The following is a 16,995-nucleotide window of genomic DNA, read 5'->3' on the forward strand; positions in this document are numbered from 1 at the left end:
CCACCCCCCAGGCCCCCGTGGGCGAGGAGAGGGGCTGGGAACCCCTTAGCATCCCATGGGGAAGCGGCGTGGACCGAAACCCCCGTGGGCAAGGGTGGCGGAGACCCCCGGGTGTCCCCAGGCCAGAGGCGACCTCTCCCACTCGTTAGCAAAGCCTGTTCGGGGAGGTTGGTGGGGTAGGGTGAGTACACCGAGGGGGGTCGAATCCCCCCACCCCGCCGTATCCTCATCGAGATTTAATTCTATAAATCTGGCTTCGGGTTTTGTCTCTTCTCGTTACACTCTCTGTAAGGAAATTTACCGGAAATTAATATCCTTTTTATTCATCTATCCACGTATTAATGTCACCATGATATCAAAATAGAAGAACAGCTCTCCGAATCGGGCTCACTACTGCAGTCAAAATTAGATACACAGACAAGATTTGTGAGACTTGGTGGAACAAAAGTATTTGAATTTCACTGGCGTGGCTTTTTGGAGCAAGAAAAAAGGGTTTTTCCTAACCGAAATTTGAAGGGAACTGAGCGCCTGAAGTTTGTGCAGGGCAGTTCTCGTCCTGCAAGCGGGAGCCGCGGAGGGCAACCCAGCCTTTCATTGCCGATCCCCTCCATCTCCCTCCTGCCTCCAGCTCGGAGTTCAAGTCTCTAACGACTTGTTTCATTAAAACCTGCTGCAGATTTTGCTTATTCTCCCCTCCAGTGAGCTGGCTTTGCCCGTTCCGACCTAGAGGTCAATCCTAGCAAACCCAAAGTCCATCTGCAGGGGGAGAAGGCGGGGGGCGAGGGGCAGAGTCTCTACAAGAACATCATCTCCTTACACAAGTGATGGGCGCATCGCAGGTGGAAGGTGTCACAGCCATGGACGTGGTGGTAAAGGGTCTTCTCTATCAAGTCCTGGGGCTCGTAACCTGTTAGCTCAGCTACCCTGCAAGAGACACAAGCAGCAAATATCAGTGGGTGAGAGGACAGGAGAGGAGGCCTGGGGAGAAGAAGGGATGGGCTAGGGGAATAGATTCGGAAATAACCCCAGCTCTACCTGGAATCTAAGAATATGAGCTTCATGTCTAGGCTGGCCCGAAACATGAACATATTGCTGTGGAGCTTGATCTCCGTCACGGCGCTGGGCGGCAGCGAGTGGCCCACGGCGACCAAGCCAACGTTTTGGTAGCAGCCGTCGAAGGGGGACATGTCCAGGCTGTACTGGCGGATCTTCAGGTACCCGCTGCAGTGAATGACCTGCCGGAGACACAGGGAAGCTCGGGGGCTGCCTAGCGGGGGTGGGTGGGTGCTGCGGCAGGGGTCCCTCCCCGCGGAGGGGACCCGGACAGACCCGCCCGCCCCGGCCGGTGCCGATGCGGCCGCCGTGTGCCCGGGAGCGGCTGCCCCGGGCCACGGCTCCGGCAGAGCGGCACCGGCTGCCGGTTTTCTGCTTTTCTGTCTGGGTTGGGGTTTTTTCCATACGAGAGTTCAGCACTGATCTGAGGCCCGTTAGTCAACGAGATTCTTTTTTCCACTGACTTAAGGTTTTTGGACCACCTCCTAACTACGCTTTTATTATTCTTCTAAAAAGGAAAGACGCGGAAGTGCCAAGCCAGTTACAACTTTGTAATGAAGAGTGTATGCGTGTGAGAGAAAGAGTTTACATGTGTGCGTATGTCACATGTGTAAGCTATGTCTATTATATAGATGGAGCGATCCGTAGCCAGAAAGTATCTTTGGACGTAGATTTAGGTACGTCTCCTAAACGTATCCTTGCAGATGAGTGCCATGTACTTCCACCCTTACTTCTCTATTATTAGAGTGTTTCTTCCCGGGCTAAGTTCAACAGGCGTTCTTGTTCTGCGGCACATCGTGGCACAGCATCTCCTTGGGTTATAGGTACCCACCGCTCTTCGGCGTTGTGCAGCTGACACAAAAGCAGCGAGGTCGGAGAGCAGGGGCTGTCCCCACCGAGGAGCCCTGAGCAGAACCGTGTGAAACACCCGGGCAAGACCCTTGGCTTGGAGAGCTGCCCCTGAAGCTGCCGAGTTACCCAATAAAGGAATAAATTAACCCAGGGCTCTCATTGTGTCACCTGACAGCTTCCACAGACACCTCGGGAACGTCAGTGGTTGTGCGAGGTTCACTTTAAAAAGCAAAAATAAAACAAAAAAACCCCACGGGGAGCTCGGTTGCTTGGTTTTGTGGTTTGAGCTCTTTAACCTGAAACTCCGAGAGAAATCCTGGCTCTGAACCACATGAAAGAGCCCCGGGCTGGGACAGCCCCCGCGGGCAGAGGGCTCGTCCCCACTCCTGTCCCCGTTTTCACCGCCCTCCCTGCGTGCTCGGCGCTGCCGGAGCAGGGGCGCGGGAAGGCTGGGCCGGGGGGGTCCTGGCCATGGGCACGCACCTTGTAGCCCCCGCAGGTCAGGCCGGCGTTCCGCTTGGCCAGGACACACTTCATCCTCAGGAAAAAGGACCTCTCGATCTCGTACTCTGGGAGGGAGGAAAGGCAGAGGTGGGATGAGCCGGGGGGCTCCGCGGCCCCTGCGCGGTGCCCTCCGCGGCCGCGCAGGCCAAGGCGGGGGGCGGAGGGCCATGTACTTTACCCTGCACAAAGTGCGAGTGGTAGGGCTGGTGGGCCGTGAGCACCGCCGTCATCTCGTCGTGGTCGGCGGGGTGGATGTACTCGTAAATGCTGTTGCCGGTCAGCTCTACCTGTGAGAGAGGAGGAGGAGGAGGAGGAGGAGGAGGAGGGGGAGGAAGGGCTTCATCGCCGGCACCGCTCACCCTCCCCGCACGCAGCTGCCCTGTCAGCCGGGGGCCGGGGCGGGCAGGCACGGGGGCTAGCGGCCCCCCCAGCGTACCTGCGACAAGCCTAGGTGCACCGAGGCGGTCTCCGAGATGTACATGATCTTGCCATCCGGAGCCACGACAAATATGAAACCATCCAACGTCTGCAGAAAAGGGTTGAGGGGTGGGAAGTATAAATATATCAATAGGTAGACGGATAGAGCCACCCATGAAGACAGAGAGATTTCATGAAGTACCTGTCCCTCGGATTATTTTAGCAAACAGGCATCCCTGTCCAGGCTGTGATTATTCAAAAAGATGGAAGGAAATGGGCAAGTCCTGGACAAGAATCCCTCTAAATCTCCTGGACACCTGAGATACAACCCACTTCTCAGGGGGGCCGAGCTCAAAAGTAATGCAAAGTGCCTGGGAAGTACCTAAGAAGAGGTCCTGGTGATTAATATGTCGGTCCCAGAAATCCTGAACATTTCTATCCCGTTTCAAATGTCACTGGGGGTTTAACGCTTGGATATTTGCTAAGGAGACTTTAAGTGAGCAAGGAGGCTCTAAAACTCTCAATAGTGTAAATAAGGGACAAGAGAAGTTATCAGGCACATTTCAGCAGACAAAGATGGGACTTCTGGGTGTGCCGAGAGCAGAATAGGCTCCCAAAAGGCCACACAACCCCACCAAAAATGCATGGTGACAGTAACAGCTAATACTCCTTAATATTTCAGGCAGGTGTGAGTTTTCAAATGTGTCCTACCTGTTTTGTGTCTATGCTCATTTCTGTGCCTGCTGAGCCCAGGACAGCCTCCTCCAACCTATCTCTAGAGCCTCTCCCTGTCTCTACACCACCCTGAGCTTCAGCACATGGACGGGACTTGTCACGTTGTTAATAACTTGCGGAAAAGCCATCACTGGGATGCACTGGGAATCCCTCGCTGCGGACCCTGTGCTGGACGATGCTGGGGCAGAGGACCCGGAGGGACCAAACACAGCCCCGTTAAATCGCACGACATTCAGCCGCGACGGTTCGTATTCCTGAAGTTGTTCCCCTCCCGTCCCCCTTTTTATTAAACACGTGAACAGTTAAAAATTAGTCAAGGTGGCAATTAAAAGCTCAGAAGAGGGAATGATTTCTTTAATCATTAATACCATATGGCTGTCGTTTCCAGGCCAGTACCTGCAAAAGATGGGATCCCAGCTCCCGTCCAACATTATCCAGCGGGCTGGTTCGGCTAGAGTGGCCCCAGGCTTCTCCAAGTCCTGTTTATTTAAGACACACAAAAAAAGTAAGGTGAAGAGATGAAAAATTGACTCGTGCTGGTCTGCTGGAGGGGAATTTTCTTTCGATTTTTTTTGCTCGTATTCGCTCTAAGACCTGTATACATATGATCTTTGGAAAACCAGACATGATTTCGTTCCGCAGAGAAGCTTCTTTTGTGGATTTTTTTTTTTTTTTAAAGACCTAACTCCCGTGAGAGAAGAATACTAAAATATCTATTTTGAGTTAACGGTGAAGCTCATTCCGAAGACCTAAGTGAGATAGCGTGCCAGATAAAAGGGCTTTTTAGTGCTGCCTTCGGCTACTGGGAACTGGCTCCCTGAGGTTCAGGGAAAGCGCTTTTCTCCTGACGCCTCCGCAGGGCTCCTGGACGGCACCGAGAGCTATTTAAAAGGAAAGAGAGAGGTGTGCTGAGGGAAGCCTTCGATGTCGAGAGAAGGATGCGGTTCAGGTGGCACGACGGTGTCCGGGGAAGAGAAACCTCTCGGGCAGGCCAGCTCCTGAGCGCTGCCTGCGGGGGGTTCTCCCCCTGCGGGAGGCAGAGCTCGGCCACAACCTGACGGGTAATTAGCCAGCAGGCTTTGGACGGGGAGGGATAAGGATGGGCTTAGACCCCCTGCTCGCCAGAGATCACTTTCCAGTTTGATTTGTGACCTCCTGCCTCTTTCTCTCCTCGGGGCCACCGTCCTCTCACCTGGAAGGTTTGTAATTACGTACTTGGGGAGGGAGAGAGGAGCGACCAGATGCGACTCATCCAGCTCTCCCCGAGCCCCGTGTTAAAACGCTCTCCCTTTTAGTCATCCCCACTCAAGCCCACGAAAAGCAAACTACCTGTCGCTAAGCCCAGCGCGGTTTCACGGCTGCGGTAGGGCACTTTGGGCGGCCCAGGCAAGTCACTGTCCGACGGCACGGACCGTCCTCCCTCCTGCCCCGCGAAGCCGGGGCTCCGGGATTCACCTCCCTCCCCGCCATCCCTCCTCCCCGCTGCTCTGGCAGGCGGGAGGGGTCTCTGCAGACAGGGATGATCTGCCCCCAAAATGCCCCCTCCAGAAATGAATCCCTCCGGACCCGTCTAACGCTTCAGGCGCCGCTTGGTTTCTCCTATGCAAAGTAAGGAGGAACAACAGCCACACGGAAATTATTCCACAGGAGTGAAACTATTTACGGGCGATGCCTTTTCACAGTGTTGCTGCTGAAATAATTTAAACGGGGCAGTTAAAACCTTTTACGCTTATGCCGTGAAATAAGGCTCAGCCTGACACGCACAGACTAAGATAAAGTAAAAGGGAGGAAAAAAATACAAATCCTGATTGATGGCTGGGGTGCGGATCGCCCAGGGGAGGCGAAGTCCGGCCGGCGAGGTCTCCCTCCCGCAGGGCGGGCTCGGGGAAGGCAGGACCCCGTTTCCCGGCTATTTCGAAGGAAACGGGCGAGGTTGCGACAGCAGGCAGCCGCGGGCATTCCTCGCTATTGACCGGCTTCACCTAGGTGTTTGCCGGTCTAAACAAAGCTAACGATTTCCTCCGCGGTGTTTGAACGCGGCATCCCACGGCGACCCTCGCCCGCCCGCCCTCCCTCCCCACCGCCGAAGCGGCGAGCGACGAGCCCCTCTCGTCCCCGCCTGTCCCTGCCTGCTCCCCCCTTCCTCGTCCACCTCCTCACGCCAACTTGTCTCTTCACCGCTCCTACACTTCTCTCTTTCTCCTTAACTTCACAGCCCTACAAAGGCAGGGGCATCTCTCTGGCCTGACCCCCATCCGGCAGCCCCCAGCGTGTACCAGCGTGCCAGCCAGAAACAGGCTCCTTCCCATTAATTCCTCCACGCCAATTAGCGGGGAGCCAGTGACTTTTTCCTAAGTCCCTGGGCTTCACTCCTCCCTGCGCCCTCCGGGGCGGGTAGACCCGCGGGGGATGCACCGGGGGCTCCGCAGGCACCTCTGTCCTCCTGTGTGTGTGTCCCCCCCGCCCCGGGAGCCAGCCGCCAGGACGCAGGGTCACCTTCGCCCCCCCCCCCCCCCCCCGAAATCAGCAAGGAGCTGGCAAGTCTTGCACAGCTTCCAGGGAAAGAGAAAAAAACCGCTGTATATTTGTTTTTCCGAGCCCCTCAGAGGTTTCTCTGCTGGGGAGCCAGGACGGCCTGTTAGAGCAGGGGTGGCCAAAGCGGCTCCTTGCGACGTCCCCCCACCCGGAGGGAAATGTGAATGACAGGTTTCTGGATTCCGTACTAAATCCGCGCTCCCCGCCTATGATTTAAGTTGCTTATTAATCGAAGTTTACGGCTCTAATTATTCTTCTTCTAAAAGGGAAAATAACCCGACCCCGGCGGGTTAATGAACAGCTCATGGGCATTACAGGTTAACCTCCCCCCGGGAAGGCGGTTCTTCACGGGGCGCTGAACTCCTCGCTGTGTTTCAGGTGGAAACCCCGCGTTGCTGGGTTGTGTCTGTTAATGGTTTATAATTAAACGTTTTCACTTGTCTACCTGTACCGTCTTTTTGAAATCCTATCACGAGAGATTCTTTGTACTTTCCAGATGTTTCAGCACTTTCAAGCCAGAGACTATTTCTATTCACTGCCAAGCCCAGCCTCTCCCAAATCGACGGGCTCTCCTGATGTCCCTTAAATACTGTTTTTAAAGATTATACCAGAAAACCTCTCCATTAATATCCCCCCCCCTTTTTTTTCCTGTCTGTTCGCTTTAACATCCAATTTCCTTTTATCGAGGGGGCAAACTGTGATTTCTTGCACTTGACCTACCGCAGAAAATTCTGCAAATCCTTTGATTGTCTATTTAAAACAAAACAAGGAAATCAGCTCTCCCTTTTGCTTCAGGATTACGCTTGGAAACAAGATCTAAAGATTCTCTTGTAATTTGGAGAGCCAGTAGCATAATAGGTTTGGAATAGAAACAAGCAGCTTTGTGAGGGGAAGGATAACTAAATCGTTTTTAGGCAAAGGATTTTCCCAGCTAAAGTGGCCGAAGACAAAGCAAAACATAATCTGTTTTGGAAGATTTCCAAGATATGCCACATTAACCTTAGCAGATAAAATTTGCTTTCTTCCCTGCGTCCCCTCCCCCACCAAGGTCTGGTTTATCATATTTACATAAGTAGCCTTAGAAGGGATGTATCTATTATGGATCTAAGGAGCTAGCGAGCTCACATTTCATTTGGAAATAGAGGCGAAGTTTTACTGTTGCTTAATACTTGATGCATCGTAGAGCCATTTCCATTTAAATACCCCCGACCCACGGATTACCTCAATGGACTGGCTGCATGGGTTTTGTAATTTCCTGAAAATGAGATTTCGATTTATAAAACAAGAAACCAATTAGTAACCAAATGAGGCGAAGTAGATCCACTAAAATTGACCTAATCCCACAGGCACCATTTAGGCCAGTTCTTGGCGAATGAATGATGAGCAACCGTCTAGAGTAAGCTCAAGGCATCATCCAGCTGTGTTATTCAAGCAGCAAAAATAAATGGATCAAGCTTTTCTTTCGGAATGAATTTGATACTCTTGACAAAATGTAGATTATAGGCTCCTACCTAACAATCTCCTCCACTCGAGGATTTTTTTTTTTTCTAAGAAGATAAACAATTTGGGGCACAAGAAAGCGTCCGCTGTCAGAAGGGGGAAAAAAAAAAAAAAAAGGCAGCTTTTTAGCCAGGCTCTTGCTTAGTTTGAGAGCAAGAGCCTCGTTACCTAACAGCGTGCCCCGAGACCGCGCGGATCCTGCGCGGGGCGAGCGTGCTGACTCATCCTTTCTCTCGGCGTTTCCCAATGGAAAGCCACTGCGCTTTCCACACCAAAAAGCACCTCCGTCGCTTTCATGGGATAGCTGCGCCGGCGAGGCCGTGTGACATGCCTTCTCCCCAGCCGTGCCCACCCCCGGCACTAGGCAAGCCGGCCCCCCCCGACAGCCTGCCCCCCAAGCCAGGCTCACGGCCAGCGCCGCAGCCCTCGGCTGCCTTGGCCCTGTCCTTCCCCTCATCTTTTGATTGATGCAAGCCTTGATGCCGGCAGCCAATGGAGGGGTTGGGTGGATATCGTCCCTACCCAGTGGCGATACTGTCGCAAGAAGCTCCTCTGTCCCACGGAAGGGGGAAGAGATTCCTCAGTCATTTCTAATTTGATCTAGGCAAAGACGGAGGAAGGCGGGCGCGGGGAAGTGAGACTCCAGGAGGCCCGGGAAGCTCCTCGGCCCTGGTTGATCTCCGGGTTCCTTGTCCCTCTGCGAGCATCTGCAGCGCAGAACCCACCTCGACCCCCTCCTTTGTCTGGCAATAGCAAAGGGGGGCGGGGGTGGACCGTGGGGGTGGGGTGGCCAGAAGATGCGAGCCCTTATCTACTTTGTGTTGATTTGCCGGCTTTTAAAAGCGGTTACTACGATTTCCCCAACGGACTATCCGTCATGAAATCTCAGCGCAATCCGGATTCACGGTAGCGAAAACAACGGCAGAACGGGCGGTTTGACGTCCTCGTTCAAAAATCACGTAGTGGAGAGCCCAGCCTGAGCTCCAGATCCCCTTCTTTGCGGGGGCCAGGCTTTGAGGGGCAGCTACCTCCGGGAGGGGGTGGGACAACCTCTGGGGACCCCCCCGGGGACTTGGCCCCCGCGCCCTGCCTGGCCGCCCCGCCCCGCGCGGCCCGGCGAGGCCCACGGGCGAGGGCAGGGGTGCGAGGCCCACGGAAGCCGTGCACGCCGGGTGGATGCTGCCTCGCAACGAGGGCCCCGCGGGCAGAGTTTTTCTCCTGTTGCTGAGGATGGGAAGGGGGAGAGGCGCAGGGGGCTCGCCCGGAGGCAGCCCCCCTGCTGCGGGGCCGCCCTGGGCTCCGGCCCGCCGGGGCAGCAGCGGGGACTCTGGCTTGAGGCGGGTCCAAGGAGCTCCACGGCGCGTTTCGCTTTTCCAGGAGCTTCTTCGAACTCCCCCTCCGGGCAGCGGCCCTCGCGGCCCCGCTGCCGGGCTCTCCCCGCCGCCTCCCGGGGGCCGCGGCCCGGGGACGTCTCCGCTCCCTTTTGTTCCGCTGCGTTTGTTTTGCCCTTTCAACAGCCGCCCTCCGCTTATTAAAGATGGAGGAGAGGCAGCTCGCCCGCCGCCCGCGCCGCTGGGGATGCTGACCCCGCGGAGGGGCGAGGGATGCGGGACCCCCGGCCACCCCCGCCCCGGGGCTCGGCCCTTCCCCGCGGCACCGAGGCAGGCCGGGCCCCGCCAGCCTCCCCCGCGGCGCTGGGGCGGGAGGGGGGAGCCGGCGAAGAGGGGCGGCCCGGGCCCCTCTCCCCTCCCGTCCCCGCACGCCGGCTTCGTGCAACCTGCTCGGCGAAGCCGCTCGTAAAGCTTTACGGCGGGCACGGGCGTTTCGCCCCGGTGTGCAGCTCGTAAAGCAGCATCTTTCTTTCTTTCCTATCTCCCTCTCGCCCCTCGCCGGCCCCGCTGCTGCCCTATAACCCTCCCGGCAGCTGCTGCGGGGAGAAGCCGGGCACGGATGGTTGTTTGGGGAGGGGGAGGCAGGGCGGCTCGGTCCCCGTCTTCAAGACGGTCGTTTTCCCTCGCTGCCCAGGGAAAATGACAAATAACAGCAGCGGGAGCCGCAGGGACAGAAGCTGTACGCCCTAGTCACCGGCAAGCGAAAAGGCAACTGGATGTTGTATCGAGGAATTAGCTTGATTCGATTAACCGTTTAATTAAATAGTCCACCTCCAGCGCTCCGTTTTGCCATCGCCTAACGCCCGACAGGGCCGATTTCTCAGTTAATTTAACAGGCAGTGGTTAATGATAACTCAAAATCTCGGCCAAATGAGGCTTCTGTGAAGGAGTGGGTCGCCGTCGGAGGGTTCAGATGAAATGGAATAAGCTAAGTTTAAAAAAAAAAAAATGCTGCTCATTTCCAACTGCCTGCGGAGGCCATTAGCAAGGTTTTGTAAAGATTTATTATCTCGGTAAATCACATGTGTTCATTTGAAGCAGAGATAAGTTAGCATCCCGCTTTCTTTATAAAAATAATAATAAGAGGGAGGAAAAGTCCTGTTGACTAAACAAACAACCCTGTTAAGCAAACGGTAGTGGAAATAATGCTGAGACTGATTCACTCTAGAAAGAAATAGCATTTTGGCACACACGGGGTAACGGAATTGCGCTCTGAAATGCAAACAAACGGAACCATGCCCAAATTGGGGGGGGGGGGGGGGGGAATAATCAGGGAAATTTTCGAGCGCCAACCACTTATTCGCTTCTACAGAAGACGCAAATTCAAATAGCTCTTATTCCGAAGAAATTGGGGAAGGAAGAGTTTGCACCAATGCACTTGCGAATACACGCTATTTATATGCAAGTTGAAAAATATCCTCCAACATTAAAACGGTCGTATGTTGCTGAGAAGGGAGAGGATGTTTCTGAAGAAAGTATGATTTTTTCCACTCATCTCACTTAGCATTCTTTCTAACACATAAATCTGCTTTTTCAACGATCATGCTAGTAGTTTAGTTCTGCACTTCACATTTTAAGTTCACATCAAAACTGGAATTAAACAGAGAGGCAGCGTGGAGAGTAAACTGCAGCTTAAATGAGAAAAACTTCTGTAAGAAAATAAACACTGAAACCTAATGCTCAATCATTTCCCTTAGCAGTAAGAAAAACAGCATTAAATCACCTATCCACGTGGGAAAGGGATTTTTTTTTTTCCTGCTGATCTCTTCCCCCTTTAAAATAAAACAAGGTTAAGGGTTTCAATATTGAAATGTTAACCATCCTGATTCGGCGAAGTTTACGTAAACGGAGCCTCTGCTTTTGTCTCGAAAAGCGAACGCCTCTCCGCGCCGAAACGATCCATCCCTGCTAGGACAGAGACTGCAAACCCTCCTTTTCCCTCTCTGTTCGCGGAAGGAGAATAGGACCTTTAAGATATTCCTAACTAAAAAAGCAAAACAAAAAAACCCCAAACAAACAAACAAACAAAAATCTATTTATTGCGCCACTCGGGTTTTTTTGTTTGTTTGTTTGTTTTCTCCCTTCACTTTTGGGTACTGGCGAGGGTCAGTGAAGGCTTACCCCTCTAGTCATTCCGACCGGATCTTTTTTGAAGGAAAACTCTTAGTCCTTCGACATCCCAGAGATTCTTCCAGATATTTTTTGAGGCTACGTTGCTTGCTATTAACTGTTTAATGTTAAATTGCAATTTTAGGATTTTTTTTAATAGGTGAATGTTAACTCACGAGTGATTTTATTAGGAAGTTCTGCTTAAAAAAAACCCAAAATCCTCCTTACTGTCCTTAGTTATTTAGCAGATCTTCAGCCTTTCCAAAAGCTGTCTGATCACCGAAAACTACTATATGTCTTATAGTCTTTCTCCTCCTGAGACGGAAGGGTTTTAGCCCTGAAACGGTGCAAGCTACCTAAGCCGCTGAACACTTTTCGCCCTTGACAGTTTTAATCTGCTGGAGACCTAGTAAAGTGAAATCAGGGGTAGAGAGAAAACCTAGGCGTTTTAATAGCTTGTGAGAATTACAGAGCCATTATGAGAGGGAGCTCGCTGGAAAATCTCTGCTCGGTTTATGAAGTTTATTCGGTGTCACCGATTTGCGTTTAGATTTCCGGGAGTGAGACCGGAACGGTACCGTGATTATTCTGCGTGTGACTCTCCTGGCATTTTACTCCCAGGAAACTCTCTTGTTTCCAAAATGAACCCGAAATCTACCCACCTTCTCTCGCTACAGGAACCCTGCAGACGTAAAAATATGCAGAGAAATGCATACCGGTTCTTTCCGCCTGTGCCCCAGTCCCCAGCCCCGCGTGTGCGCGGCGATGAGGAGTGTATATCTTTCTGTACGTGACTATTTACAACCAGCCCCTATGGAAGCACTCTCCGGGCAGATGGAAATTCGCTCTTGTACCGGGGAGAGGGGGTGTGAGTTACACTGGAAGGGCAGCTCGCTCTTACAGAGACAACGCTTCTCTGTGCTGACTCCTCCAAGATCTCTTTAAATGTACGACGTGACACTGTGCCGTGGTCCCCAGCCTCCTGCTGCCCACCTCCAGCCCTCCGGCCGACTCATCGGGTCTGTCCCGAGGCTTGTGCCGCTTTCCTCCCCAGGGAAAAACGAGCAGACGGACCCCCCATCCAATCCATCCAGCATCCCTACCCTGCCTCCTCCTTTCGGAAAGGCTTTTCCTTCGGGTGCGTCGTTTCCCTGGCTGCCACTACCTGTCCTCCCTTCCCAGCGGAGCGATGACTTCTTTCTCTGGCCGGGGGCACCGGGAGACCAGGGCCGTCCCCCTCTTCCTCGCCTCCCCCCTCGCTCGTGGTTGATTAATCGCGGCACCGGCCAGCGCAGGGAAAGCGGCCGTTCCACCGCGGGGCCGGGGTGCGCTCCCCGCTCCCCCCTCCTCGGAAGTGCGTGGGAGGGAGAGGGAGCACGCGTGGGGCCGGCGCCACGCCGCGGCCCCCGCTCTCCGGCCTTCGCGCCCAGCCCGCAGTGCGTGTGTGTCCGTCCCGTCCCGTCCCGTCCCGCGGCCCTGCGCGGGGATGCGCGGATTCGGGGGCGGGAGGGGGTGGGCAGCGCGGCGGTCCCGCGTGGGTGCCGCGGGCCTGCCGCGGCAGCGCGCCTCGGAGGGGCCAGCCCTTTCGTGCCTGCTCGCTGCCTTCCTTTCTAATTCGCAGTTTGCCTTTAATTAGGCCGCGGAGGCTGTGCTGCCTGCGAAGCCCCCGCTCAGCCGCCCCCTCTGCCTCCGCGCTCAAATTAGCATCTGCTGCGGCCGGCAGCGGCCCCGGCCCCGGCGCACTTCGCCGCACGGTTCCCCAGGGCATTCAAACATCCTGCGCTGCCACCGAGGGACGGGGATCAGCTATTCTTCTCTTCCCGTGATTACTCACAGCCTACAAGCAACACCATATGCTTCTTCTGATCAAACAACCCGCTACATAGGCACCAGTAATTGACGAGACCTGCTCGAAATCACGCAGAAAGGTAGCCTACTGAGACCGCAGGGGTTGACAAATCATTGCTAATAATCCTTTTAGGAACATCATGGGCACCGGCGTTTGCTATAGCTTCATTTTCATAAAGTATGCGCTGACAGTATAAAGGACAGCTCGCTCTCCTTTGAAACAGAGGACTGTCCCGCATAATGATCGTCAGGGTGGCAGATCACATAGAAGAGGGAAGTGGCTTGATGAAGGCTTTAATTATTATTATTTTTTGAAAGGTTTCATTTATCCCCTTCTTTGGTTCTAAGTGACCCGGAGATATGGAAAGTTATTTAGAGAAACTGTTGCAAGATGCACTGGATTGGAAATTACTGCTGTGGACTCTAGGTATAAGCGTTCATACGTAACCGGGGTGTGTGGGGGTACCTCCTCCAGTCCAAACGACTGCCCGAGTGCATGTTTACTTTCAAAAAGTAGAATTAGGACCAGTAGTTCACAGACTTAATCAGGTTAAAAAAAAAAAAAAGGCAAAACAAACAAACCGGCCGCATACACACTCTTGATTTGTAAAACGTAATAGACAGCCAGACCGACCGACCGACTCGAGGTATAGAGACAGAAAACACAGGGACATGCCTATATTGTACCATTTCTTATGAACACACTCTTTTCAGAGAAAGATGTAGCAAATTTTGTTAACAGGTCGGAAAGAGCTCTCAATACTTTTTCTTTCATGCAGACGATATCTCGATTGATCCAAACACAAGATTACTGAAGTATTTTTGATTTTGTTTCCTGCTTCTTATAAAAGCAATAGAGTAAGAACACAGGAGAACTTTATTCCGACCCTCTTAACTTTCTGTGCTCTTTGTTTTCCTTGGCAGCCGATCTAGAAGCCCCAGGACGGTCGCTTTAAATCCTAATTCTACACAAAAGCAAGACATACTTTAGGACGCTTAAGTCTGCTTTTGCTAGACAGGCAGGACTGTTGCTGCTGCCGTGGAAGTCAACGTGAAGTTTACTGTTGCCTGACCCTGGAGGAGAATCAGGCCCAGGCTCGGACGCTGGGCTTGCAGCAGCGCTGGCTGGGCAGGGGGATTGAGTATGTCAGAGTACAAAACTCCCGTTAAAAATTTCCTAGGTCGATTAACGCCTTCAAACTGCCCTAATGATCCTCAGAGCGAGACACATCGCATTCCTGATGCGATTCGGTGTGCTTGGCTTATTTATTTAGGCTGTGCGTGTGTGTGTGAGCACGCCTGTACGCCTGTGCTGTACCTGTAAACCGCACCTTTGCTCGATACTTGAACTAAGGCTTTAGGACTTTGCATAGACTTATGTAAATATTTACCCATATATTAACTCCCCCCATAGTATGGCTATAAATAGGGGTGAATCGTCCCCTCTTTCGCCACGCACGTGCTTGGCGGGGGATGCACATCTTACTGGGAGACTGGGGGAAAAGAAAACCCGTGTTTGCTTTAGCAGAACACGCAGCAGAGCTCAGTGCCTTCAAGTGTTGACAAAAGCACCGTAAAGTCCCCAACCAAACCTGTCATAGAAACTGAAGGGAAAGTATTTACGACAGAGGAAAGTGACAGCGGAGAGCACCCGGCCTCCGAGCACACCACCCCATGCGATTTACTTTTTTTTTTTTTTTTTTTTTTTTTTAAGTAAAAGCGACAAGCGACACCTGGATCGGAATGGACATAGAGGCGAATAGGCATTCCCACCTACCTTCTGGAAAAACCACCCTCATTTTTAAATAGCTGGTGGTGAGTCTGATTATGGATGCTTTGTCCAGCTGAGAGGTGATAGCGGAGGGCAGGGGTAGTAATTTCGCCAGTTCATAAAATTCACTGTTTTCTTTCTCCCGCCTAGTCCGGGCAGCATTTTTGGACTTCTCTTTCATCGTGGTTTTTCCCCCCTTCCTTCCTACAATTTAAACTCCAGAGATTCATCCAAAGGTGGAAGGGAAACTTTCAGCTGCAATTCATCTCTCCGGAGCATCAGGCAGTGATTCGGAGCGCGGCCATTACTCTGAAAAACCGTTCGGTTGTGTAAAACGCAAACAAGTATTGAAGACCAGAGAGGTGTTCTTAAAAAAAAAAAAAAAAAAAAAAGAAAAAAAATCTCTGAAAAGCAGAGTCAATCGGATGGGAAAGGCATTTATCCAATGCAGCTCAGAGACTCCAAGCAACTGCAGGAAAAATAAAATAAAAAAGCTAGAAGCTTGCGGCACCACACGGCAACCAAATGAGGTATTTCTGGCCTTTTTTCCTACTCATGGCGGGCAGCATAGCTCCTCGGAAGAGGGTCATAATAATCCCGTTTCTTCCCGTGATCCGCTGTCAATCCGGGGCCCGAAACGCCCGGCCGTGCTCTGCCTCCCAGGGCGCTGGGTGACTTCCCGGGGGCCTCTGTGAAGACAACAGCAGTCCTGGGGTGAGAGAGCCGGTACACAACGCCGCAGCGGAGCCGCGAGAAATAATAATCAACAACCAGCCTCCGGCGGGTGTAGTATTTTCTCCCACCAGAGGGGAAAGAACAAAAAAAAAAAAAAAAGTATATTTTCCCATCTAGCGCGCCCGTAGAGGACCCGGCCCCGCACTCTCCTCCCACAGCCCTCGCACTCCCAGCCCAGGTGTGCACTGCATGGCCAGAACGAAACCAAGGCAGAAACCGGCTCTCGGCAAAGGCGGAGGAGTTACCGGCTGGTTTCGGTGCTGGCGGGGCTGCGCCGTCCCCTCCGCGCTCCCCGGGGCTGGCACCGCGGCGGCGGCGGCCAGACCTCCCCGCGCACCGGCGGGGCAAGCGCCTCCGATCCCGGAGTATTTCTGCTTTTTTTTTTTTTTTTTTTTAAATTTCCCCTCGTCTCGGGTGCTCCCCTCATTCCCCGAGTGGGGGGGTGTCTGCCCCAGCCGCTCCCCAGCCAGGGGAGGCACGCTCTGCCCAGCCCTGCCCCGAGCCGGAATCCCCCCCCAAAATCACATTTTCCCAACCAAATTACTATTTTTTCTTTTTTTTTTTTCCTCTTTTTCCACCGGGGGCGAAGCGACCCACAGCTTAGCCCCGCACATCACTGCGGCTCCTTGCTGAGGCTGGCAGCTTGTGGTGGGCTGTGATCTTCTTGTACCTACCTTGAGTCCCTGAGCCCGGCAGCCTGCAGAGAGCTCTCCCGGGGTGAGGAGCCCAACTCTTTAATTGGTTCATTAATGGCACGGGGAAAAGTTTGCGCCTGTCACTGCTCCTCACACCGATGGGCAGACAGACATTGCCGCCTCCCCATCCCCTTTATCGGCTCCCAGGCTCTCCCTCTCACATAACGGGGGGTGGGGGGTAGGTTGGGGGGGTGGAGGGGGGGGCGAGGTTGGTATTAATGAAGAATCCCTAATTTGCGGCTGAGAAATGCCTAATAACTTCTTGATGGCTAAAAGCCTTTTAGCACAACTTCATTTCTCCCCCAGCCCCCCCCCCCCCCCCGCCTCCCCGGCCGAGCACCTCCCTTAATGCCACTCACGGACCCACCTCGCTTCCCATTGGCCGCCACCGCACCGCGCCCGGCCTCCCACTGGCGGAGCGGACACTGACGTCACCGCTCCCCGGGCACACCCCCCCCCCCTCTTTCCCCGCGTCCGCCCTCTGACCTGGCGGCGCCGCGCGGGGGGGGGGGGGGAGTGGGCGCCGCGCGGGGACGCGCCCCCCCCCGCGCGCGTCCCCGCGCGGCGCCCACTCCCCGCCCCCCCCCCCCGCGCCTACCTGCCCGCTCCGCTCTGTTGAGGTTTATTTTTATTTGGGGGGGGTGTAAGGTGGGATTTTTTAGCTATCGCTATCCAGGCGACGCTCCGGTCTCCCCGGTGGGCACCGGAGAGGAGCGGCCGGAGTCCCTCGGGACTGTGGGTTGTGAGGATCGGCAGTTTTAACACCCCCCCCCCAGGCAAGTGGTCGTGTTTGGGAGAAATAAGCTGTAGCCACGTCCCCTGTCGTCGTGTTCCCCCCCCCCCCCCCCTT

General features: G+C 53.9%; 1 protein-coding gene across 1 annotated transcript in view; it reads right to left on the reverse strand.

Annotated features, from left to right (window-relative positions):
- The window catches only part of SIM1 (SIM bHLH transcription factor 1), a 52,791-nt gene extending 36,532 nt beyond the window's left edge, over window positions 1-16,259 (reverse strand). The window contains exons 1-7 of the mRNA XM_069804939.1: window positions 14,722-16,259; window positions 3,958-4,040; window positions 2,846-2,935; window positions 2,588-2,696; window positions 2,389-2,474; window positions 1,036-1,235; window positions 818-924 (exon numbers count right to left, since the gene is read on the reverse strand). Coding sequence (XP_069661040.1) covers window positions 818-924; window positions 1,036-1,235; window positions 2,389-2,474; window positions 2,588-2,696; window positions 2,846-2,935; window positions 3,958-4,040; window positions 14,722-14,896 — 850 coding nt within the window. The 5' untranslated portion in view covers window positions 14,897-16,259. The remainder of the gene's footprint in view (window positions 1-817; window positions 925-1,035; window positions 1,236-2,388; window positions 2,475-2,587; window positions 2,697-2,845; window positions 2,936-3,957; window positions 4,041-14,721) is intronic.
- Window positions 16,260-16,995: the final 736 nt, after the last annotated feature.

Source organism: Haliaeetus albicilla, chromosome 17, assembly GCF_947461875.1.
Source record: "Haliaeetus albicilla chromosome 17, bHalAlb1.1, whole genome shotgun sequence".
NCBI classification, from domain to species: Eukaryota; Metazoa; Chordata; class Aves; order Accipitriformes; family Accipitridae; genus Haliaeetus; species Haliaeetus albicilla.